Source organism: Belonocnema kinseyi, chromosome 8, assembly GCF_010883055.1.
Source record: "Belonocnema kinseyi isolate 2016_QV_RU_SX_M_011 chromosome 8, B_treatae_v1, whole genome shotgun sequence".
In the NCBI taxonomy this organism is placed as follows: domain Eukaryota; kingdom Metazoa; phylum Arthropoda; class Insecta; order Hymenoptera; family Cynipidae; genus Belonocnema; species Belonocnema kinseyi.
Genome location: NC_046664.1, coordinates 89,475,470 through 89,501,497, shown reverse-complemented (window position 1 = coordinate 89,501,497; position 26,028 = coordinate 89,475,470). Strand labels below are relative to the sequence as shown.

General features: G+C 38.1%; 1 protein-coding gene across 1 annotated transcript in view; it reads left to right on the top strand.

The window, feature by feature from the left end:
* The window catches only part of LOC117178876, a 124,494-nt gene extending 99,777 nt beyond the window's left edge, over positions 1-24,717 (top strand). Inside the window, exons 3-22 of the mRNA XM_033370395.1 lie at positions 461-7,555; positions 8,286-10,373; positions 11,508-11,797; positions 11,928-12,275; positions 12,416-12,736; positions 12,974-13,342; positions 13,417-13,738; positions 13,829-14,424; positions 14,493-14,846; positions 16,289-18,793; positions 18,875-19,161; positions 19,243-19,801; positions 19,903-20,184; positions 20,271-20,514; positions 21,026-21,369; positions 21,462-21,756; positions 21,842-22,162; positions 22,261-22,544; positions 22,673-23,065; positions 23,438-24,717. Coding sequence (XP_033226286.1) covers positions 461-7,555; positions 8,286-10,373; positions 11,508-11,797; positions 11,928-12,275; positions 12,416-12,736; positions 12,974-13,342; positions 13,417-13,738; positions 13,829-14,424; positions 14,493-14,846; positions 16,289-18,793; positions 18,875-19,161; positions 19,243-19,801; positions 19,903-20,184; positions 20,271-20,514; positions 21,026-21,369; positions 21,462-21,756; positions 21,842-22,162; positions 22,261-22,544; positions 22,673-23,065; positions 23,438-23,476 — 17,336 coding nt within the window. The 3' untranslated portion in view covers positions 23,477-24,717. The remainder of the gene's footprint in view (positions 1-460; positions 7,556-8,285; positions 10,374-11,507; positions 11,798-11,927; positions 12,276-12,415; positions 12,737-12,973; positions 13,343-13,416; positions 13,739-13,828; positions 14,425-14,492; positions 14,847-16,288; positions 18,794-18,874; positions 19,162-19,242; positions 19,802-19,902; positions 20,185-20,270; positions 20,515-21,025; positions 21,370-21,461; positions 21,757-21,841; positions 22,163-22,260; positions 22,545-22,672; positions 23,066-23,437) is intronic.
* Positions 24,718-26,028: the final 1,311 nt, after the last annotated feature.

Sequence of the window (26,028 nt, the reverse complement as noted above, 5' to 3'; positions counted from 1 at the left end):
TTCGCCGTAAGAAAGCTCGTCTACTAAGACGTCTCTCTCTTTTTTTCTGTTTCTGTTACTGTTCCCGCCTGCTCCCCGCCTTCAACTCTTCTCAACAACTGGATGCCGTCTGCCTCCAACATCCGTCCGCTACTCCGTCTCTCCGACGACATACGTTATCTTTAATCTGAAACTTGTAAATATCTATCAACTACACGGTAATACTCGACTACAAACGAATCGCATCTTCTGACACGACTACAACAATAACGGATATATATTTTTTTAAATACGAATTGGGTCCTCAAATAAAATGAAATGGTCCTCGCAAAAAACCATCGCTAAAATAATTCTTCTACATTCTGTGGGGAATTTTTTCGTTTTTTTGTTATCAATTATATTTTTAAATGAATTTCTTGAATTCTCTTTGCATATAATTTCCTACTTTCGCTTTTCTTGACGGCTCTGTTTACCAAAAAAGGAGTGACCACGGTTCTCCTTGTTCCCGCCCGCCCTGGAAAATCTGCTCCACCCTTAGGTCTTTTAACGAAGACTGCAAGAACTTTCGTACAAGATGGTGCAAGTACCGAATATGCAACTCAGGTTCTTGGTACGACGTTAGACAATGGTCGCCTTTACGCGAGAATTTTGTCAACCTCAAGTAGAGTCTTCTACGATAGAGAACCCTCTCCCGACCCTTCAAGTGCATTTGTGGTGTATCCCTCTCGCGACCCGCAGGAAGATTTGCAATATAAAGTGGAGTTAGAGAATGCACCCATCAGTGTCATTGAAAGAATTGAAACTTCAGCAAGCGAGTCTTCTGGTGCCGAAGTAAAATCGGAGGAGAAAAATAGTCTGAGTGAAAATGATGTTTACCAGAATCATTATTTGAATAGTGACACGCAACAATTTAAACCAGCTAAGGTACGACCAGCTGAGGACTTACCAACCTACACAGTGAAACAGGAATACGTGTCTCGATTTGCTTTTGATTCCGCTTTAGATGAAGAAGAAGAAGTCAAGAATTTTCGAGCTAGAGTTCCAAAGATTTTCAAGACACCCGCGACGGAAGTCACAAAAAAACCAGATCCTAAGTCTTTAGCAACTGTTACTTATCACGGTTTCGCGGATTTTACGACGACTGTAGGGGAAACAGTCATCGTTTTTTCACCAAGTACTTCTCCAGCTCCAATCGGCCGACCCGCAACTACAATCAAAGGAGATGCCACTTTACGACCAGATGATGGAATTGCAGTTCTCAAAATAAAACCCACTAACGTTTCTGTTAGCCAGAAAAAAACAGACCTACCTAGTATGCGAAGTCGTCCTCAAGGTGAAAGATATCCACCACGAAATTTAGGCACAATGAATAATGATGACGTCCTAAACTTACAGCCTAGTCTTATCAGTGATTTAGAATACGTAACAGCTGTCGAATCAACAGCACCTCTTCTACTTGATGCTAAAACTGATTCGCTACAACCCACTGGTTTATTGAATGTTATTGATTCCACAGCATCTCTAGATGGAACCACAACTCACTACAAGAGTTTGATTTATGGAACCTATTTTGGAACAAACTATGCACAAGTTATTCATACCTCATCTAACGTCTACTATTTCCCTGATGAATCCAGTGCTACTTCAGAAGATAGTACTCCTAGAGATTACACAACAGCAGAAGTTGATACTGAAGAATACGCGTTAACAACCGAAGACGGTTTGACTACTCTTATCCAAGAGACGACTGAAAATGCTCCAACGACTCCTAGATTCAGATTAAGAGGTTCTGCAAAACTTAGACCTAAGCTTCGACCGAATTTATCCGTTGTACCCAAAAAACCCAATGCGACAGATGATACCTCAAATGTAATCGTTCCTTTAGATCCCCAGGGAAGAAGTATCAAAGGTGGCGCACAAAGAAATCAATTAGGCGCTGACAAAAATCAAAGTTTAAGACTTTCAAATGATAAAGTCTCGTTGTCAACAAGATTATTACCATCAACCATTTTTAAAACTTTCACCTACTTCACAACGTTCTTCATTCCTGGCAAAAATGACCAAACCACTGCTTCTGTTAAAACTCGTGAAGCTGTATCATCTGAAGTAACGTACTTGACCGAATTGATATTGCCAACTGCGACTCAGATTGGTCCAAGTCTTTTAGAAACTCTGATTACGCCTCAAGTTAAGAAGAAGCTTCTGCCTACTCCAATTATTGAAAGCTCTTCTATTTCTAAAAACGAAGATCAAGAAATCGAATTAATATTTAAAACCTTATACACAACTTATACTTATCTAACTACATTCTTCCAAGAAAATACCTCGAGTGTATCAAGCCGCGAGGTAGTGGAGACAAATGTGATAACTCAAACATTAGGACCAAATGGTGCATCAGTAGATATCAGTGGTCTTTTCGATGACTCTGAATCGATTTTAATTGCTCCAACGAGAGTTGTTCCAGGAATCTTATCAACAAAGCTGAAAAAGGATCAGAAGATAACTACTGAGACTCCTATTTCTTCAACCATTATTGAAACTACTGAAGACACACTCACAGCATTAGTAGATGATTTAACTACTGAAGAAGTTGACGATGAGATAAAGCAATTGGAACCTAGTGAGAGTGCAGCTTCGAGCACAAAAACATATGAGCAAGTTCAAAAAACGTATTATACGACTTATACCTACTTCACAACAATCTTCGTCGAAGATGAAACTGAGATAGAAACCAGAACCGAGATCTTCACAAATGTCGTTACTGAAAGTATTCAACCAACTTCAGTTAGAGCTGCATCAGCAAGTTCCAAAGCAACAGAGGAACCAAAACAGTCACCACCCCCAGAAATTTTAGCTTATCTAGAAGCTCTAAAGAGACAAAAATCTCAAGAAGAAGCCCTTCAGTTAGCGAAAAAAGTACAAGAAGAAGCTGTAGAAACTACAGAGGAAAGTTATGATTACGTGACAGCAGATGATGTTAGTGACTTCGACACAAATCTGCCTACGAACTTTGAAAGCAAAACTACTACAGAAAAAATGAACGTGAGACCAAACGCTCGAATCGATGGAGAAGTCTTAGGATCGATGATCACCGATGTAGTATCATCTTCCAGTTCTGGAGGAGAAACGTTCTTAGATGTAGCCGACAAAAAAAACATTGTTCCAGAAGATCAGGAAATTTCTGAATCAAATCACCATGATGTTGAGCCTGTTCCTACCCTATTATTGCAAACTAGTTATACAACATTCACTTACTTTACAACCATGTACAAGGGTGATGCATCAAATGTTGTCAGTCGTCTGGAAACAGTAACAAACGTTGCTACAGAAACAATTCAGCCAACTGTTGCACTTCGAGCAGAAAGTAGCACTTTGCCTGTTACTTATTTCACAACCTTTACTTACTGGACTACATTCTACAAGGGAGGTGACACAATTACAACTAGTCGTGAAGAAACTGTCAGCAACGTTGTTGAACCAGGAATTGAGCCTACACCAACTTTGGAACTTGGATCAGTGATGACATACAGGCCTGATGTAGTAGCTACTCCTATTCACGTAGAGTCTGAAAAAGAAAAGGAACTTAAAATTACTGCTGACAACGAGGTTGCTTCATTCAAGCCCATCTTGTATGAGAAACCAGTCACTAAAGAAATAGAAAATACATGGAACGGAATTGAGACTGTAAACGCTAGTCCTGTTGAAGCCTTAGCTTCAACAATTTCTCCAGACCCAACAACTTTTTATACTACATACACCTACTTCACTACATCTTATGTAGGAGATTCTACTATTTTGAATAGCCGATTGGAAACTGTCACAAGTGTCTACGACCCTCATGAATCTGGGAATAAGGCTACTGGTCGTGCGATAGGAGGAGTTTTACCAACGATACAGATTTTTGGTACAAATGAAAAGTCTTTAAATGAAATTGCGCCTTCTAAAGCAAAAGAGGCAGCTAAAATGGGTTTAATATCTACTGTGAGGTCGAGCGAAGTCGTAGATGACACAACAACCCATTATATGACAGATGTGTATGGAACTTTTATTGATGGTATATACGCTCAAGTTGTAAAGAGTTCAACAAAACTGGAAACACCACTCTTGTCAACTTTTGCGTCAGCTACGCCTTCCTTACCTACTGGTGTCTTATCATTGAACAAAGGAAGCATAATAGATGCAGATAAAATTTCTACTATTTATTTCACAACCAAGCAAATTGGTACCTTAATCAATGGTCTTTATGCCAAGGTTATCGAAAGCACATCTAGCACGAAGATTGATGAAGCAAAACTAGCAACACATTTTCCAGTTCGTGGACATCGTACAGGTTTAGTGAGATTGATTCAAGGAAATATTGTTACCAACGATACCTCAATATTTTATGAATCGAAGGTTATTGGTACCAGTATCGATGGAAGATATGCTCAAATTATCGAAAGTACATCTAGTTACTTGACAAATCCTAGCTCAGCTTATATATTGGCTCCAACTGCAACTTTTAAACCTAATCATGCAACAGGAGTAACCGATATTTCTCCTTCACCAGCTGTCATTCAATCCTCTTTATCAGAAGATACTACTTCCAATAACGAAGATGAATTAGAGGAAGATGAAGAGGAAGACGAAGAAGAAGAGGAGGATGAAGAGGGTCAGAAAAATACAAAAAAATCTAGGTTGACCTTTTCCAGTAGGAAGAGGACCTTCACTCCTGTCATAAGACCATTTGCATCTAGAAACAGACCCACCTTCGCTCCGAAAAGGAAAAATGCCCAAGGTGCTACAACAATTACGCGATCAGATGTTACCCCTACAGTCACTGCAACATTGGCAGGAAAAGCTAACAGGTATGCTTCTTCTAGAGGAAGGGTGACTTCGCCGATTGGTCCTTACTCATCAACTTTATCTCCATCAAGTTCTAGAAGATTTTCTGGCAGAAGAGTTTCAGCAACAGCAAGTTCTGCATTTACCTCTGGAGCTCCATTGGGAAGTACAAGAGGCAGAGCTCAAGGCAGAATAACGTCTTCATCAGCCTTTTCTGGAAGTAGAAGAGGACCATCTTCTGTAAGAGGTTCTTCAGCCAGACCAGCTTCTCGTATTGTATCTAGTTCAGTTTACCCTGGAGCGTCCAGTAGATACAACAGGCCTGGAATTAGACCATCTTCAACATTAGCCAAGGTCTCGTCAACTGTTCGTCAAGAGGATCAAGAAGACAATGCAAACGAATTTACTGCAACAACTATAGTAACGGAGGAAACTCCTTACACAATTACTGATGAAGACGTGACGGTTACACCTGCTTTGCAGACAACTACCGAATCTCCAAGAAGATCGACAAATCCTCTACTGAGATTCCGTAGTAGACCTCTTCTAGGAAGTGGACCTTCTAGAGCAAATATTACTTCGCGAACAACAAGTACAACTCCAAAAAGGGCTAATAATTTAACGAGGCAAAATGGGGTTGTCAGTCGCACAAGAGCAAATCTGAGGCAAACTACTCCTCTGCCTTCCATTAGACCAAGACAAACTCAAACTGGTCTGTTTCCGCGAAGAGGACTTTTTGGCAAGACACCTGAACCTGAAGCAGTCACTGAAAGCGTAACCCAGCATTTTGAAGCTGATAATACAGATAATTTGGAAGATGATCCAGTAGAAGAAATATCTGATAACGACTATGAGGGTTCAGAGCATGAGGAGACTCCTCCAGCTCGTAATACCTCTCGGACAGATAAGTCTTATAAAAGACCTGTTCAAATCAGACCATTTAATGGATATGGAAGAGCTCGAAGAACTCGTCGTGAAGCAAGCCAATTGAGGTCATACAGCAATCGCTTTCGTAGACCAACGTCTCAACCACAAGCTAAACTAGAAGACAGGTTGGATTCGGATGTGGCATCAAGTGACGAAGACATTAGCAAAACTTCATCAAAGTACTCGAAATACGGAACCCGTGGCAGATCACTCCCTTCGTCAAGACCTAGTCCAAATTCCAACAAACCTGTTACAGGTACTCAAAAATTATCAGTAGAATCCAGCGAAGGCATTAATCTTCGCGCAAGAACAAAGCCCTCATCAAACCGAAGTAATTCACCTCGCGTAAAACCTTCGCCTGTATCGGGATCTTCACGACAGTTTACTTTAAGAGAAAAGGATGTTTCAAACAGACCAACTTATAAAAGGCCCAATACATCATCAACTAGACCCAAAACCAGTTCTAGATTGAGGAGTGGATCTACTAGAGACTCTTCAAGAAGGCTTTCTAATTCGCGAACTTCATCTCGACCTGGCAGTAATCGCAACAGTAACAGAAGATTACCATCTAGATCAAGAGGTGGTTCTCATGAAGATTTTAGAGAAGCAGGATTCGTTTATCCTGACACTGATGGAACTATTACTGTGACTCATTACGTGCCTGTTGAAGTAACAGTACCTTTTGTTAATAATGGAATAACCGAGAAGCGAAACATTGTTACAGCACAACCTAGTACTCAGGTGTTGGCTCCTGAATTGTACAGTACTCTCCTTGGAGGAGATGGGAACCCACTTGTTGTAATAGCAAGTCAAATTACATCAACTAATCCACAGGGCCAAGTTGAAGTAACCCGATTCTTATTGCATGAGAAGCCCACATCACGAGTCTCTTATACTTTAACTACTTTGGGCGGTCGCAGAGCGTCTCAATCCGTCATTATACCTTCAACCATTTATTCAGTAGAAAATGTTGTATCTACCATTCAGCCTTCCCTTCCTGGTGCAAACTCCCCATTGGCAAATATTCTATTGTCACAATTACTTCTTGGTCAGTTGGGTCAACAAAATGCATTGCTAGGTGGAATGCCTTCACAGGCTACCCCGACTACGCGGTTTGATACACGCACTACATCTTATGTAACAACCATCACTAATCTTCAAAGTACTATTATCCCTTTAACATTCCGTGGGAAGGAAATTTTGACTACGATTGTAGATTCTTCTACTGCTGTTGTCACTGCGACAGAATATATTACTGATACAGTTGTAGTGACGCCAACTGCCGCAATACCAGCAGCGAACCTTAATTCATTGCTATACCTCCTACAACAACCTGGTTCACAGCAACAGCCAAATCCATTGTTGGATCCGCTTTTTGCAGCAGCTCCATTAGCTTCGCAGAGCAATACATTACCAGGAGAAGTTGAGCGGAGATACCAACCAGCTGATTTTGACTACAAGCCAGACAACTATGATGATTCAATTGAAGAAGAGACAGAATCGCCTGCAAGATCACGAGTTCGAAACAAAGGTGCCAGTAAAGCCACTGATAAAAAGGAAACAGTTGGACCAGCCGCACCTCAATCAAGTGTTATAACTCTCTTTGTTTCCGGTCGGAGGCCAGGAGAGTTCAGTACAGTTTTAAGTACTGTGAAAATCGGTGAAGAGAGTAGTGCACCAAGAAAAAGAAGATATGTAGATGTACAAGCAACTGCATCCTTACACTCATCTTTGCCTTTTGCATCAGAATCAGAAGGTAATATCGTAGCTGGAAGCGAGGAGCCAGCTGATTATACGCCGACTCAGAGTCTTGAGAGTGTAGTGGGTGACGTAGGACGGCACATTTCCACGTCCATATATACCTAAGCCTATGTTGTGTAGCCATACATCATTTCCCTCTCATCCTCAAATTCATCATAAACATTTCCTCTTCGCTCAATCATCGATGATGAACTTGTGTACATTTAATCTTTCCCTATAAGCAATCTACTGCTCGAATGAATATTGTTCGAATATGGGCGTAAACTATTTAAAGTAATATGAAGGCGCCAAAGTTTAAAAAAATATAAACGTATCCTTCTTTCAACAATTTCCAATGAATAAAACGATCAGAACAGTCAACATTCATACGGAAGTTTTTTTTTCTGAATACGTGTTTCTCAATATTTCATTTCCAAAAATTTTGCAAATAAGTTTAGTAGATGATCTGCCTAGCTCTTTTCCTATCCTTTCTTTTTCTATTTACTCTTTCTTTCTTTCGAGTCTTATTTCGCTCTTTTCCCGAGTTCCTGTTCATGCGTCATCCCACGTATACCTCACTAACAGCCTTGAGCTATTGTAACCATTATTATTGCCACCGCCGCACGCGCGCCTACACGACGTACTAGCTCTCCGACACAATACAAATTTTATGCCATCGATATTAAACACCAAAACAAATGTTGTCTACCTTTGCGACCTCGCAAATCTTATATCATGACAAATTGCTTCGGAGACTTTGAACAAAGAGTGTCACGATTAAATCGCGATAAACCATACATGCATATCAACATGAGGAAAATGGAAAAATGCCTTTTCAGATGAATACCAAGTTTCACTCGATGAGGCTAATAGAAAGAGGAAGCTTTACTACCTGGAACAAAGTATGTTCTCGCCAGAGAAGCATCCTGATGACATAGATGACACACTTGCTGGAAGGGTACAAAATTATAACTATGATGCGATGGAAGAAAACCAACCAAAAAGAGTTCGTGTTCGGGTTCCTGTGGTGCGAAGTAGAAATGGGAGGCAACATGCTCGAACTGTTGTTAGACGTAGACCTTTGGAACCTTACACGAAAAGTTTTGAAGCAATCCAAGTTAGTGAACTTCGCTCACATACACCAAGAAGAATTGTTGTTACTCGCGTACGTACCTTAGGGCCCCTGCAATCTTCTGCATACGTTAACGAATTGCCAAATATAGACTTCCAATCGACAGATTTAGGGAAACACAAGGTAACAATTACTCGGAGAAGAAAAATTAGACCTAATACAGTTTCGACTTTCCACCGAGAAAGAGTTACCCGAAAGAAACTTGTTTCAGTAAGACCAATTCCACAGCCTTCACCAACCTTGGCTATTATTACGACTGGATTCTTTACAGCCCCATCTGATGATGAAGATGAAGAATATCCTGAAAATGAAGATATATCAAATACAGAGGACCCTAATGTGTTTACCCCTAAATTAAAGGAAACTCCAAATACTATTGAAAATAAACCGTCACATGAGGGTGAGATTTCGGATCTAGAATATAAATTGAAAGAAGATACTAAGACATCTGCTGTAGATTCTCCGGTCATAATAACCGATAACTTTTTCTTTCCTACTGCACAAGGCGATAATGGTGATAATGGTGATGATGATGATAATTATGATTATAATGATGATGTTGATGTTCCTGATGATGATGAAGCCAATGTGGGAGATGTGGAATATATAAGTAGAATTGAAACTACTCCTGCCCGAAATGATGAAAGCTTGCTGACGAAAATGGAAGATGTATCTATTACAGAGAAATCTGAAGACCTGGGGTCTGTTACAAAAGAAATTCTTACGACAGAACAACTGCCTGAGACAACAAATAAAACTATTTCCGAAAAACCTTTATCACTTGATGTATTTACAACAACTGAATCTTCATACGGTGATTTTAACACATCTGAATATGATTCAACAACTTACGATGATCTCGACACTACATTGGCTCCTATCGAAATTAATGACACTCTGCTTGAAAAATCTAAAACCACAAGCAGTGATACCACCGAAGAAACTGGTGAAAAATCAGTTTCCGAGATCTCTCTTGCTGAATCTACGAGTACCGAACAACCTGAACCTGTCAACACCACGCCACAATTTGACAAGGAAACCGTTCCTTCGATCATTAGTGATGAGTCTACCACTCTACTTGATTCGACAACCACTGAACCTTCTCTCGAAGATTCTGATGATAATTTAACTGTCAAGCCCTTAGAAAGATATCCTGATATTATATCATCTGATGAGGTTGAAGAGTTATTTGATCTTCAATCTTCAACACTCTCCGATAGTGATTACTTCACAAACTTCGATGACTCTGACATTCCCAGCGTCATACCCTTGGATACTGAATCCTCTTACGTTTTGGAAAGCAGTAAAATCAAGACTGCTTTAAAAATGACCATTCTTGAGGGCTCCCCCCCAGTTCCGCAATTAACAACAACTTTTACATCGCCAACTCCAGAAGATATTGAAGCCGGACTGTCTGATGACTTGTATTTGTCTCTCTCTCGTCCCGATTTTCCACCAATTTTCGCGTCTAAGCCGCTAATCGATTCGGTATTACCGTCATCACCATTTTCTGGTCTGGTGGTTCCAACACCAGAATTGATAACTAGCATCTATTATACTGAAACAATTGTTACGTCAACAAGACTGAGAACATACACGTATGTTGTGACGAAACTTAACGGACTAGAGACCGAAGTTACCTCGTCTACTACCATTAGACCGAGAGTCACGACGCTAACTTTGACAGTACCTATAACAGTGACAGTGACTCCTTCCGCGGAAATGACAACCAGCGTCGCGACATTCGACACTAATCTAGAACTTATTACTGGTGAGTATCCCTTTCATATTCCCAGATCAACAAAATAGCTACTCACAATTAACTAAATAAAATTTTTCCGAAGCTACCATAAAAATTTAATATTGCTTTCTCTACTCTGGTTTTTTATTTCTTTATATAATTTTGAGAAGTTAAATTGTTCATCTGGGAACACTCTTTATGTCACGATTACATTAAGTTGTTTACCCCACGAAATGACTGATGAAAAATCGTGATATTGGCAGTTTCCAAAGTTGCTGACAAATTTTCAAATCTTCTTTACTATCTCTTTTCACTTTTCACTTTTTCTATTTTAGAATTCTTATCTATATTCAAGTACTAAACTGAAATATGTAAATACATCTTTTGAAATTCTTATGTATATAATAGTCTTGTACATACCTTATACTTTTAGAAATATGTTTAATTGGTGGTTAGTGAAATTAAAATACACATCGATGTGCTGCCAACTTTGGAAGCTTACGATTTCTGAAATTTTTCGAACTTATATTCTTCCCTTTAAGATTTAGTTTAAACTTGGAAGCGTATACTGTGCACATTTCATCCGCAAAATTTATGACAATGAAAAATAAAGTACGACAAAGCAAGTTTGCACTTCTAGGGTTAAAAATCTGTTATCGAAACAGTAGATATTTTTATTTTTGTGTTTTCATTTACAATAATCTCGATCTTTACAACTTCTTTAACATATTTTCAACTGAAATAAACTACAGTATGGTAGTAAGAACTTCAAACTAATTACTTCTATTTGTATAAATATTTTCTTTAAACTATTATGTCTGTATAAATTGTACATATAAAAGGCAAGCTGCTGTATATACTATATTTTCAATACTTTAAAGTGATTCCTATTAGGTTCTATTCTTACAGTTTTTCATCATTCTTCCAGTAAAGTATCAGATTTATTTTTTCTCAAAATTTAGCGCAGTCAAGGATATGTTTTACACAACTATATCAAACTATTTAAATTCATTAATAATGTTATCTTTTCGAAAATAATTAAGGGTCCAATCAATTGAAGGTCGGTAGAATTAATGTCACGAGCCATATTATGGGAATATAGAATGTAGTTCTCTTAAGTCGATAATGTGGTGGTTTTGTAATAAATAAAGATATGAATGACAGAATACACAGGAAAGGAGGATAAAGGTGAGGGGGAAGGGGAAGGACGAAAGTTTAATCTCGCGACAAGAGTCATGTCCAACGGTGTGGAAGTCATCGTGGCAGGACCGACGCCAGCTCTTAGGTGGGAGAATTCTAATCCTCAACCGACATTAACCTTATCAGATACAGTTGTTATGCTTCTTCCGCAAGAAAAGCCCAATGAGTTTGTCACTAAAACTTGCACAACAACATTCACCTACCTTAATACAATTACGAAGGATGGTTTGACAATTGTGTCTACTGATCAACAGGTGATTATTTATTATAAATTTAATTTATATGAAATTTTTCTAACAAATAAGAAAATGATTATCTTTGTATTTCGTTTTTTCAATCAGAAATCAGTTGTGAATCAAAAATGTACAATTAATTTTATTTAAGGTTATTGCTAATACCGCAACTGAAGAGCGCCACAGAAAGCCAGCCTCAGAAGCTGCTGCATACACACTGGAAGCTTCACCCACTTTGCGCACTGAAATCTTTAAAACAACATACTCCTATTTAACACTAAATACGGATCATCCCGATGAAAATAATGCTCTAGAAAGTAGTTCGAGGGTCATTACAAATACAGTAACTGCTCCTCAATATTACTTGGACATGATACTTGAGCCATCGGAAGCACCAAGGCCAGAAACAAACACTTATTTGAGCACGAGAGTTCTGGAAAAGACAGTTATGGAAGATGGGCGAACTAGAATGGAAATGATGAGCGAGACCGTGACTCAGGTAGGCATAACTTCTTGTTAACTTCTCTCCTGCACCTCTTCGACAAGCGAAAGGCTTCGTGTCTTCGAAAAGTAGGCGATGACCTTTGCCATTCGTATAGAAAGTGACTGATGTTTATTAGGTATTTACTCGCTTTTCAGCTAATAATAACGGAGTCTGCACCACCACCTCCACCTATCAGCGTTGAAACTACTCTGACGGCATTGGATGAAAATGAAAGTCCCACACCAGACATTACCAAGACTTATTACATTACCTACACCTATTTTAACACCTTCTTGGAAAAAGATAGTACTGTCATTAAAACTAACATCGCAACCTCTACTGACTATGTCTTAGAAAAAGCACCAAAGCTTACTTCCATCAAGTCTGTTCCTGTTAATCAAACTCCTGATCCCATTAAAATATACGCTACTAAGACCTACTTGACGACCTTTACATATTTTACAACACTACTTCAGGTACTTATCCTCAATCTTACTTCCCTAACAAGAAAACCATTTTTCGAAATTATTCGTACTTTTTTCAAATTCAATAATAAAAAATGCAGAAAGTAAATTATTTTGAAAGCAACATCTCAACTTTCTACACTGATTATGTCAGCAATAAAGTGCAATTTGAGCAGAGTGCACTATAAAGATTTAAGAGGCGTTCGAGAATCCATCCAGTAACGATACTTTCTTTTTTCCTGCTCTCAGGCGGGTCTGGACGGGAAAACTGCAACTACGATCTCATCACGATCTCACATCGTGGAGAATGTTGTCACTGAATCAATTGAGCCAAGTTTACTTGAAGCCGGATATATGAATGCTCTCCTAACAACGGCTCAGCATTCTGATCCTGTGAAGAACGTCGTGACTGGATCCACGATTATTTTCTTCGATGATGAAGAGGAAATCGACCCCACATTGAGTAGCAATTCATACGATATGGTTGCAACAGCTAGTAATGAAAATATTGAAAAGGTACCAGAAAATCAACCTGGACTTGCTTCATCAAACAATCCAAGTACATCAGAATTAGAAGATTCAACCTTCTTACCCGAGGAACAAGAGTCTTCTATTCAGGTAAAGAATTCTCCCCTTTTTTCATTATACAAGTAGCTGTAAAATATTTCATTATACTTGAATGATTACTACAGGGAGAAAGCGTGCCACCTGAGGCAGTGAACGTTCAAAATAAAAAACCTTCACAAAGCTCAGACCTTCAAGTGAGCAATCTTTTAAGCTTAGGATCTCTTGGAATCAATAGTCTATCGGCTTTGGGACCAGTAATCACTGCGATGGCGGGTTTACTACAAGGAAAATCAGCTAATCGTAGAAACGATACTGCAGCAGCACCAGTAGTACCCGCAGCATTAACAACTGAAGCTCCAGAAACAACAACCCCAAGAGCACCCATTTATATTCCTGTTGCTGAATTTGCTGATGGAGACATAGAAACCGCCGAAAGTCAAAATATTGGTGAGTTACATATGAGTGTTCATTTATGAATAAGTCTCATCTGTTTTTTTATAAATAATGTGTGGACTACAAGCCTATTTTTTATAACAGCACATCTGGTGAATGTGAACCACAACCACATCCCAGAGACACGTCACAAAGTAACAGCCAGTCTTGCTGATGGAATACCAATATCTCCTGGGGAAGTAATCACAGCAAACAGTGATGTAATCATCGGAAAACCAGGAAAACTGGGACCCAGCCCACCACACACATTTGGGCAGGAAGATCAGAATATTGGCATGAAGCCGCCACCTATTTCAGTTCCTAATATTCCAGTACATCCTGTTCTCGAAGTTGTTGAAGATAACCGAGACGATTCAAGACATAGAGATATCTCCCAATTTAGTAATGATCAACTTGAAATAATTCCAGCGTATCAGATTTATGAGCAGCACATCAATGGTCCAAGTAGGCATCATTCAAATCCTTCTAAAAGACCACAAGGACATCCTCCACAAGCACCACCTCCCCCTAAAAGAATTAGCTCAAAACACGACATTTTGGAGAATGATCCTTTATTACGACCCCCTAACAGAGTTAACGCAGAAGAATACCCACATCAGTATGGAGAGGGTCAAGTTGACAAGTCTAAATTACCATGGAGTTCGAAGAATCCTTTCAATCCTACTCTGCCCAGTAATCAGGTATAGTTAAATCATACAAGGGTAATTTAAAACATTTGAAAATTCGTTATTGATTCCTTCTTTTACAGATGAAAACATCCCTGAAAAATAAACACTGGTTTGACGATCAAAATGTTCATAATTGGTCTCAAAATAAGCAATCAAATTTAGGAGCCTCTGAAGTTGCCCAAGAATCTGAGTCAAGACCCACTTTAACTGAGCCAATAGTTCACCAAGTGCCGCACGTAATCGACAGAGGAACAGGTCAACCGTTACTCGTCAATATTCAACCAAGTCAAGTAGCAAATGTTGTTATTCCTCAAGGTGGTACACAAGCCCTGATTTTCGGTGACAACAATGAACCCCATATTAGTGGACAATATTTTGACGATCCATCACCTTACCCTGAACCAGAAGACGATCCAGGATTTTCAATATCAAAGGTAATGATGAAAAAAATTAAATTAGGAAATTTGTATAATTATAACATAGCCACACAAAAAAAAGTTTTCTGAACTTTTGACCAGACCATGTTGGTCTTATGTTTTTGAGGTCGCTGAATTGGAATCCGGTGGCCGTTTGGCCCCATGACGTCAGGATTTTTTCTAAACTCAAAAAACATTCAAAAATAGCCATAATAGCCTTTTTGTTCATAGAAAATGTATCCCGAACACATTGTTGCAGGTTTTTTGGCTCACTAGATTTAAGTATAATGCTGATTAATTTCTGTTCAGAGCCTTTCTACTCCTAACCTCAAAACCGCCAAACCTAACTTTAAACCAGCCTCCAATTAGGCAGAATAAACGATCTTCTCATTGTAGGTGCAAAATAACTCTCAACGAAGTTATATTATGCTGTTTGGATCGCTTAATGGGGATCCGGAGCTTTTTCTCTTGTGTCAAAAATCACAGCTAACCTAAAAAAGTCGAACATAACCTCAAAAGACACCTCAATCCGCGAGCCTAGCCGATCCGTCAGTTCGAAAACGAGAAACTGCCTCGATGTTTGGATGCATACGACACTAGAGAGTTTATGAAGAAATTTCGGAATAGCCCAAATAGCCAGTTTTTTGCTAAAAATGAATCTTGTCTACGTTTTTCATCCATATTTGGGCTCGAATAACTGGAAGATACACAAACGCTGAAATTTGTCTTCTTAAAATACATCCTATTTGAACGGTTTTTTATCGACTTTCTAGTGTCGTATGCGTCCAAACATCGAGGCGGTTTCTCGTTTTCGAACTAATGGATGGCTAGGCTCGCGGATTGAGGTGTCTTTTGAGGTTATGTTCGACTTTTTTAGGTTAGCTGTGATTTTCTGGCACAGATTTAAGGAAAGATTGAATCAATCAAAGTGAGCTGAAAAAAATGAAAATGTAGCCATTGGTAGGGTATATTTTCAGGTTAAGAATTGAATTAGACCTTTCCGAGTAAAAAGAAGACCACGGATCCACACTTAGCTACCCAAAAAACCATAAGATTACTTTGTTTGGGCTTATATTGCCCCTAAAACTGGAAGATCGTTTATTCTGGCTAATTGCAGGCAGTTTTAAGGTTGGGTTTAATGGTTTTGAGGTTAGAAGCAGAAGGTCTCTTAACAGGGATTAATCAACACTATACTCAAATCTAGTGACCCGAAAAACCTGCAATATTGTGGTCGGGTTACATTTTTTATGGGCAAAAAGGGGTATCTTGACTAACTTCTTGGTGTTTTTTGAGGTAGAAAAAAATCCTGACCTGATGGAGCCAAACGGCCTCTGGATTCTGATTCAGCGAGCTCAAAAACATACGACCAACATGGTTTGGTCAAAAGTTTAGACAACTTCTTTTTTTGTGTGACTATGTATTATTTCATCTAAATTTATTTTATTAACTAACATTTTCAGGGAGAAAATATACATCAATACGAATTAGAAAACAATCCAGCTGATTACATGATGCCTCCTTCACCACCTAAAGATTACAAACAAGTCGCTCAGAAACCAAATAACTCTCAGCGACCACATGTGATTCCGTTATCACAAGTGCAAGTTCATCGCGATTTTATTAAGCCACATGCTACTTCAATTTTAAGACCTCTTGAACGTTATCCCATACGTCGTCCGGAAGTTCCTGGTACATTAAGTGGACAAGGGCACGTTCATACCGAAATTTTGGTTCACCACAAACCAGAAACAGTAAATTTGCGACCTCAGCCTGTTTCTAAAAGACCTCCTCAGTTTCAGACGCAACACTTTCCACCTAGACGAGATTTTCAGATTAAAAACCCAACGGAAATTACTCCTCCAAGAAGAACGGAAATCTCGACCGAAAAACCTCACCATGAGTATATTGCTTCTAGCAATTCAGATGCTGGAAATGAGGTGTCGATTGGCTCAAAATGGAAATTGGATCAAAAGCCACAAAGAAATCCATTGACAAGGCGACCAAGGCCTTCATACAGACCCCGTTATCCAACGAGAGGAGCAATACATTTGAATAATCGATCTCCTCACGTGGAAAGACCCGTAATCAGGCAACCGCTACTTCCGACTAGCCAGAGGCTACCGAAACCACAATCTGAAATTGACTTTTTAAATCGTTTTGGAAATAATCAACAAAATAGTTCTACAGAGAAGACAAAATCAGATTTTCCCTACAAAATAGTTTCAAATATGCAACAACCATCCAATATCGATAATTCAAATAATGTTGTTCACCGGGATACAATTTCGAATTTCTATCAGGGTACGCATAATGCAGAGAAAGTGCTACCTTTAATTACTCAGACAGAACGTACTGATGAACACATCCCAACAGGTGCAGTCGAATACAAAAATCCATCTTCAGAACCACAAATGAACAACGCTAATAAACAATACTCACAATCTCATAAATCGACTAACCAAGCAGAAAAGCCAGTCCCAGATTCAGAGACTTCTGCCTCTAGTCACGTTAAATTTTCTACAGCTTATGAAGATCATGACAATTCTGACGATAACGAAGCATCAGAGACTCAGACTGAACATTTTAACTTAAAAATTGAAAATTCCACCACTCGTGATCGAAATACGTATAAAAAACCTGAGAGTGATAACCAAAAGCCACAAGTGTCTTTCCAATATAATAAGAAAGATGGCCAAAGACTTGAACAGAATGTCCGAGATCATTATGGGGTAAGGCCTTATGAGACGCCTATAATACAAGGAAAACCATTTGGTGTCTGGAAAGATCATAAAAATGGATCTCCTGTTTATGGTGTTGTTCAAGGAACTCCGTATGGGTACCATGAAGTCAATAGTTTCACAAAATTACCTGGTCGTGATGATACAATTGATTTGAAACCACCAGCCATAATTCCACACTTTGAACCTAATGGGCATAGTAGACCCTACGGTGGCCTTGAAGTTCAACCAGGTAATTTTCAACAACCAGAGATAATTACAAAACCTCCTCCAAACTTCAGTAACAGGCCACAACAGCCTGCCAGACCAGATCAATCTGAGTTTGTTCTCTTTGGAGAAGGACATATCCAACCAGGTCCTGGTCAAGTCATTAGTATAAATGCAGAGCCAGATTGGAGTGTAAATCACGATCGATCTAAAAATCAAACTCTAGGAAAGCCTTCTCGAAGACCCGCTCTTCAATATGAGAGTAGTAACTCTAAAGCAACCGTAACTCACACTGCCTCATCTCGACCAGAACAAGGATCTGGCATTCGAGTTCATCCAGAATATCCACATATTATTACAAAAACAAAACCAAAAGTTCCTGCACCCATAAATGTTTCATCCGGTTCTTCAAAACCATCTGAATCGCATAAACGACCAAACGTGCAATTCTCTTTACCTATTGAAGCTATGGGTGATGAAGAAGATAGTAAAACTCAAACTGAAAGACCTCCAAGTTTACTTGTTAAGAAACCTAGGCCAAACAAAGAACCACATGATGAAACACTGGAGACCGCTTATCAAACTAACTTTGCAAGCAATGACTCGAAAGAAAATGCTAAGCAAGATGCAAATGATGGTTCACAGAGAAAGGGTGATTCCACAACTTCCAAACCTAAAGTACCTTCTCAAAACATGATGCCACCACCTAGAGTTCCCACAAGTAAACCTAAGCAAAAAGAGAAGAAAAAAGAGCAAGAAGAGGGACTTAAACCACCACCTTATCCGTCAGATGTGGTTGGATTGTCACCTCCACCAGTAGATATAACGACCACAAAACGTCCAGTTGATTCAGAAATTATCACTGCAGATGAATCTGGCCTGAGACCACCACCTTTGGATATTTCTTTGCAAGAATCTGGTAATAAACCTACAACACCACCTGCACCAAGTATTAATATGGTACCACCAAGTCCAAAACCTTCTCACATTAGACCATTCCTCGCAGATATTTTATCGGAGGTAAATATTTTATTTTTAATAAAACGTTTCCCTAATATATGACATAAGTATATTTATTATAATATAATTTTTTTGAATTAGGACATGGTACCTCCATCTCCAGTAGTAAAAACTTCCAAGCCTTTGGAAATAGCTTCTATGAGTCCAGCTGTGGCTGTATCTGGATCTATTCAGATAGCAACTGCTGTCGCAACTTCACACATTCCAGTTATGCATGACATAGAATCAAAAATTCCAATTGTACATGGTACCGTGGACTTACCAGTTGTTATTGACGTGCCGGAAATTCTTAGACCTGTTGAAACTAGAAAGTCGGAACACGTTAGCATTTACACTGCTAGACCTTTTGAAACAAGACCAGTGTCTAAGTAAGTAATGATTTCTGTCTGAAATTCTTGTATTACTGAGAGATTCAGCATGCCATACTTGATTATATTTTTATTTATCAGGGTTTCCATCCAACCTTCAGCGATTTCGACAACCAACTTGGTTATACCAACAATAAAGAAAACATCCCAATTCAATCACATTGAATCAAGCAAGACTGCAACTATGGAAACGCCTACGACTTTGATTCTAGCTCAACCTACCCTTAAATCAACCAAACGACCAGAGTATCCAGTATTCCTTGAATCCAGTATGGAAAATATTGTTCCATCTACCAGAGTGGAATCAACAGAAACGCTTTCTTACACTACAACTTCCGAAAAAAAAGAAAGAAGACCTACAAGTACTCTCAGAGATTCAGCGACCAAAGTTCAAAAACCGTCACTAATACAGCCAACAAGATATAATATCAAAAATAATACTGACAACGCTGTAGTCTACAGTATCATAACAAAGGTTGAAAGTTCTGTTAGCAAATATCCAGCAAATACTCAAAAACCAATGAGAGAACCTGTGGTTCCAAAACAAGAGGATATTGCGGTAGTTAAGGAAATTGTAGGAACCGTTGTGCATGAAGTTATTCATAACGGATCTGCGACTGTCGAAATGAAGCCAAAGGAGGTATGGAAGTTACATCTAATTTGTCTTTACTTATCACATTCAGTTTACTTAAATACATTGTACTCAATTCGAATAATTCTATCAATATTTTCAATCTGCAGTTCACAAGGTTCAAGACATTGACCATCACAAGAACTCAAACTTCAGTTTTGGGATCACCTCCTTCCACCAGAACGCTTTTGCACACACATACTTTAACATCAACCTCAGTGGAAACAATAACAGAAACTCTTGTGCGTCCGACAAGTGTCATCTCCACGATCACTTCCACTATTCTGCAATCCATTCCTACATCTTATGAAGATGATGACAACGATGATTCCATTGATTCCATCTTTGTCGTCATGAGCGACCAGAACCCTCCAGAACCTGGAGCTGAAGAGGCAAGTGTCATATTTATGTAAATCCGAATTTTTTAATTTTCATTGGCAGTTAATAAATATACTTTAATTGAAATCAAAACTTGTAGGTGGAAGCAGAATATGGTGACGAGGTATCTCGGGATGAACAAGATCCAGCTGGCAATGAAATTCACAGAGTATTAGCTGGTGGTATATTAGGTGCTCCTGTGATTCCTCTTCATCCTAACATTAACCAATGTGTTCCTGAGTGTAAAGCTTCTAAAGCTGAAATGTGTTCAGAGTTTAATGGAGAGATGCGGTGTATCTGTAGGCCTGGTTTTGCTAGGATGTTCTCTGACCGTCCATGCAAACGTGAGTGATAGTTATCTTAATTTATATGCCTCATTCTGATCAGCCATTTCGACAATGTGTGACGTTTTGCAAAGAAATGGCACATTTTGTCGGTATGGAGTTACGTATAGAGGTACATGGACCACTAAATTTCTGAAATTTTAAGTCCAGGACGAAACGTATAGGTTAGAAAAACAAGTCCTCAGGTCATCTGAAGTTCGCGAGAACTTTAAGCGCATGTGTTAAATTTTTTTTCCAGCACAAAATTTACCCAATTCCGATTACTTGCGTGATATAAGTATATGTAAACGGATACAGCATAGATTAAAATATAATTTCCCACCAAAACCCCAAAATCGACACTTTCGACATTGTGTACAAAAATGCGAATATCTTCTACACCACGATAGACAAAGTAGGCCCCTTACTTGCGAAACGTCAAATATGTTTACTCTCTTCATTGGCGCTTTCTTCTTCTCAAAATTTTTGTACATCCTTCTTATTTAATCAGCAAAAATTATTTTTCCTTTAGCAACTTACACGTACACACTTCATGTTGGCCTGGATCGTATCGGACGTGACAATATTGTATACGTTAATGGTATGAATGACACCAGCTCTTCAGAATATAGGCAATTAGTCCCACCAGTAAAGGAAGCTTTAGACAGAACTTTGATGCAAAGTGATTTGCGAGATCTCTATCAAGGAGTGAAAATAGCTGGCTTTGCGCCTAATCCTATGCAAGTGAAGTTCCATGTCTATCTATTCGATAATGCAAATGAAACACGTTTAAAAGAAGTTATCCGAAAATACCTTGTCAGAAGTAACTACAGTCTAGGTGGTACTGAGGTCTACGCTTCAAAGAATCTTAGCCTGGTAAACATTTTTATCTATTCTGTTGGAATATCTTTAATCGTCATGAATATATACAAAATCTACGTACATTGATATAAAAATTTTATAATTAGGTACAAGCCACTGACTTTGATGAATGTATCATCCAAGAAGACGGATGGTCTCATCATGATTGTTCGATGAATGCAGTCTGCTTCAATCTACCTGGATCATATCAGTGTTCTTGTAAGGAAGGATGGGCTGATTTATCAGAAAATCCTACATATCCTGGAAGATTCTGTTCTCAAGCTCCATTAGGATGTTCTGGCTGTAACAACAAAGGCCGCTGTGTGATTAATTCTCAAGGTCATAATACTTGTGAATGTTTCCCTTGGCATACTGGTCAGAAGTGTCAAGTAAATCTGAAAGGTACATTGTTATCAAATACAAACAATTAGTCACAATGAATATATGATTAATTCTAAATTCTAATTATCTTCTACTTATTTTTCAGTGTTACTGATAGCTCTCGTAACAACTGGAGCAATTTTACTCGGATTATTAGCAGTTTGCGTTGGCTTAGCCTGTTTCCGTCATCCTGGAAGAAGACGTTCTTCTGGGGACAGACGAGCGATGATTCCTGGAACCGGTGCTGGTGGAGACACAAGCAGTGAAGGCAGTGTTACCGAATTAGCAATTCCTCATCATGTTCCTCATGTATTACCACCTCCACCACAAATGATAGCTCCAGCTCCCCCTGCCAAGAGACCTATCAGAAAACCCAGCAATAAGCTTAAGCATCAACCAAGAAAGGTTGTACCGGTAGTTGCTCCTGGTAAGTTTCTAATATAAGAATATAAGTATAAAAATATAAACTCAAAAAACGCATTTGAATCTGACGCTTATAAGAAAAATAATTAAACTCTATTCCAGTTGCAAATAATAATACCGAACAGCGAGACCGTTCCTTAACAGTAATGATTCCGCGTGCCAAGTATCGATCAGCACCACAATCATCTCAACCCAATTATAAACCTATGATCAAGAGCACATTCTCTGTTGAAGAACATAAATTAATTGATTATCTTGAGGGCGGTGTCCATCCTGGTATTAGAAAACCAAGTTTAGTTAATAATAACGATTGCAAAGAAGCGGAGGTTCGAGTAAAAAAGAATCCAATATCTCCGGGTGGAGCTCTCGTCAGTGCTGGTTTTCAGGTAAAATTTTATTTTTTAAAAGAGTCAAAATCACAGAATCACTGAAGGAATTAGAGGCCAGTATTTTGCCAAATTATGTTCAATAATCTTCAGGGTGATTTGATATTTTTTTATGATTTAATTTGTAGGTATCAGCAACAGTAACGAGGACAATAGACGCTGAATCCACGTTAGCACGTTCTTGTGGCGAAACGACGGTGGAACCTTCAACTAAACTTTTACGAACTAGCGATTTCCAAGGTGACCTTGAATCCAGTCTCGCTCGATCTTGTACTGAAACCACAATTCAGACAACAGCGAATCAGCTTCTTCGACTAGACCTAGCAGAGGCTGGTTCCACATTAGCGAGGTCCTGTGGTGAAACAACCATTCAACCTCCCACGAAATTAGCTAATTCCGATCGAAAGGATAACAGAGATGCTCGGGACAGTCACAGTGATGGTCACACAATGGCCGAGAGAGACCTTGGCAGTACGTTGCGACTTCCGGCGCAACATGCACCATTGTACAATCCCGATAGGGTAAGCCTCTTCACTTTCTTTGATGTATTAAAACATTTTAGTTTCTGTGCTAAAGAAATGACTGATATGCGTTTCAAGAAAATTTTTTCATATCTTATCACATAGCACAAGACCTTTGATAATCCTTTAAAAAATGTTGAGCTTAATCGACGATGGTCATGTGGAGAAGCGTGTCCATTTGACATAGAATGTCTTGAATGACTTTTTCATTTTTTATGTCTAGTTCTTCGTTCTTCTCTCATTGTTTTATTTTTATTTCTTTAAAAAAATTTAATCTAAATTATCCGGAGCTTTGAATTTAAATTTCAGTTTCGTCAACTGTCATCTTGCAACTTTGTGTATTTTAAACCTAATAATACCATTTTTTCAAAGGCAAACAGTGACAGGGAGTCGAATTTCGATTCCTTATAGCCCGTTTTCGGCAGCTCAAAAGAAGTGGGAACGGTGCCATGGATTTGACTTACACGACATCCATCAAGTCCACCAGCTCTACTGTCGCGTCCCTGTTCCCTAAAACTCCGACGAATTTAAGCACAGTGGCAGGCCGCTCCTGGATTAAAAAGATTCGTCGATGCCAAAAAGTGTAACTTACGCGATCGTATGTCGACTGAGAGCGTTGTAGAAGGTGTTAATGTCTGAAAAAAAATTTTATGACGCCCTCAGCTGATGGGCAATTTGTTCACTTCGAATGCCTTTTCTTCAATTTCAATATCAAAATGTTGGATTGTACAAAACCAGGGCATTCGGGCGAATGAGAAACGCGTTCTTATTGCGTTATTCAACGTGCCAAAATATAGCCAATGATAAAATCTTCCAAGATCGTAATTCTCATCCTTAAAACTTTAAATATGTAACCGATTCGTTTTCTTTCTATAAAAATTAAATTTAAAAACTTTATATAGAAATTGCACGACAATATGTGTACTTGACTGATGAAAAACTTCAGCTATAGATCATGAAAACAGGCGGGATTAACGAGACATCATCAAATTGAAAAAGATCTATTATTATACTATGTATGATTATTATTATTAATATTGTTGTTATTTGTTTATTGTTTAGTCTATTGTGTACGGGTGATGTCACATTGTTCGGCTATGTTGTGTATAAAATTATATTTTACTAAGTTATAGTTAGATGGGAGAAATTGTAAACTGTAAATGTGATAAGGAAAAATCTTTTCGTTCTCATTTTTTGCGGTACAGATGGAACGAAGCCGTACAATGTCGCGAAATAAGACTCGAGGTAGAACCGTGAAGGATGCGTTGTGCAGGTGGAATAATTATAGCTTTATCGTTCTAGCATAAGAGGTAATATAACAAACGGATTGGTGTATTAATGAAACTCTCCCAGGCTGAATTTTAACCAGTGCTCGTCTCATTTCGAACATCTAAGACGCTGGCGGTTTATCAATGTGTCAAATTGACACAAGATCGTACCCTGCAGCATTCATATGTGTGGACTTCTTGTCCACTTAAGTTTGTGTTACTTTTAAAACTCTACATAAAACTCTGTTGTACATATTGCGCTTGTGCAAACTCTTCTTAGTACTACGTTTAATGATAGAATATTTTTGTATACATATTGTGTATTCGATAGTGCCTGTGTACTTATGTACTTTTAATATAAAATCCGTAACTTGATGACTAAGAGATATTTGTGTTATTATTTTTAGTCCTTTCCGGTCTCTTAGTCAATTGTAGTTTTTATAAGGGTCTAACTTTAGGTGGAAGGAAGGTCTGTTTAATTGAAGTCAAAGTACTCAAGTGAAAAAATGTAGTATTCTGCAACATTTTGACAGAAAAAGTGAAAAAAAAGTTCTGTGAAAGTTAAGCGAAAGGCAGAAAGCACTTTTCAAATATTTTCTGTTAGGTTTATATTGAACAGAGTATTTTATTTTCATTCAGAAGTTAATTGAAGAAAGTCAATAAAGAAACTGAAATACTTTGCAACATTTAAAGTACTTTCAAGACTCCTTGAATAAATTGAAGTGTAAAGTGGAAACTGAAGCAACCTAAAAGACTGAAGTTTTTTGGAAGAAATCAAAGTATTCTGAAAAAAATGAAGTTTTTGCTTTAAACAAAGTATTATGAAATATTTTAAGAATACTATAGTGACTAAAGCAATCTAAAGTGACTGTGTCATGAATTTAGAAGGGAGTCCTGTTTTCAGATGCAACTGAAGTATTATACAAAATTAAAGTATTCTGTAATAGCTGACATTTTTAGTAGAGACTGAACTATTGTAAAGTAAATATGAAGAATTTGAAGTATTCTATAGTTACAAAAGTAATCTAAAGTAACTGAGGTATTGAGACGAGAGTCCTGTTTTCAGAAGAAACTGATGTATTACGAAGAACCTAATGCATTATGAAAAACTGATGATTATGATAGAAAATTAAGTATTTTAAACTAAATAATTTTGAAGAATTTAAAATATACTGAGTTTACTAAAGAACACCCAAGAAACTGAAGTATTTATACGAGAGCAATGTGTCAGAATGCTTGATGTATTATGAAAAATTCCAGGTATTTTGAAAAAATTAAGCTTTTGATAGAAAATAAAATATTCTAAGATCACTGAAGAATGCTGGTGAAAAGTAGGTGTTTAGAAGACAGCAATTTTTTAGATGATACTAGAATATTACGAATAAATCTGAAGTATTCTTAAAATTCTGAAAAATTTATAATATTCTAAAGATACCGAATAACTCTAAAGAGACTGAAGTATATAGAAGGGAGTAATGTTTTTAGAAGAAACTGAAGGTTTTAATAAAAACTGAAATATTTTCAAGTAATTCTGAAGAACTTAACGTATTCAAAAGTCATTCAAGTATTCAAAAGTATCTAAAGTATTCATAAGAGTGCAATGTTTTCAGAAGAAACTGAATTATTACGAAAAATCTAAAGTATTCGAAATAATTGAAATTTTTGGTGTTGAGTAAAATATTTTTAAGTATTTCT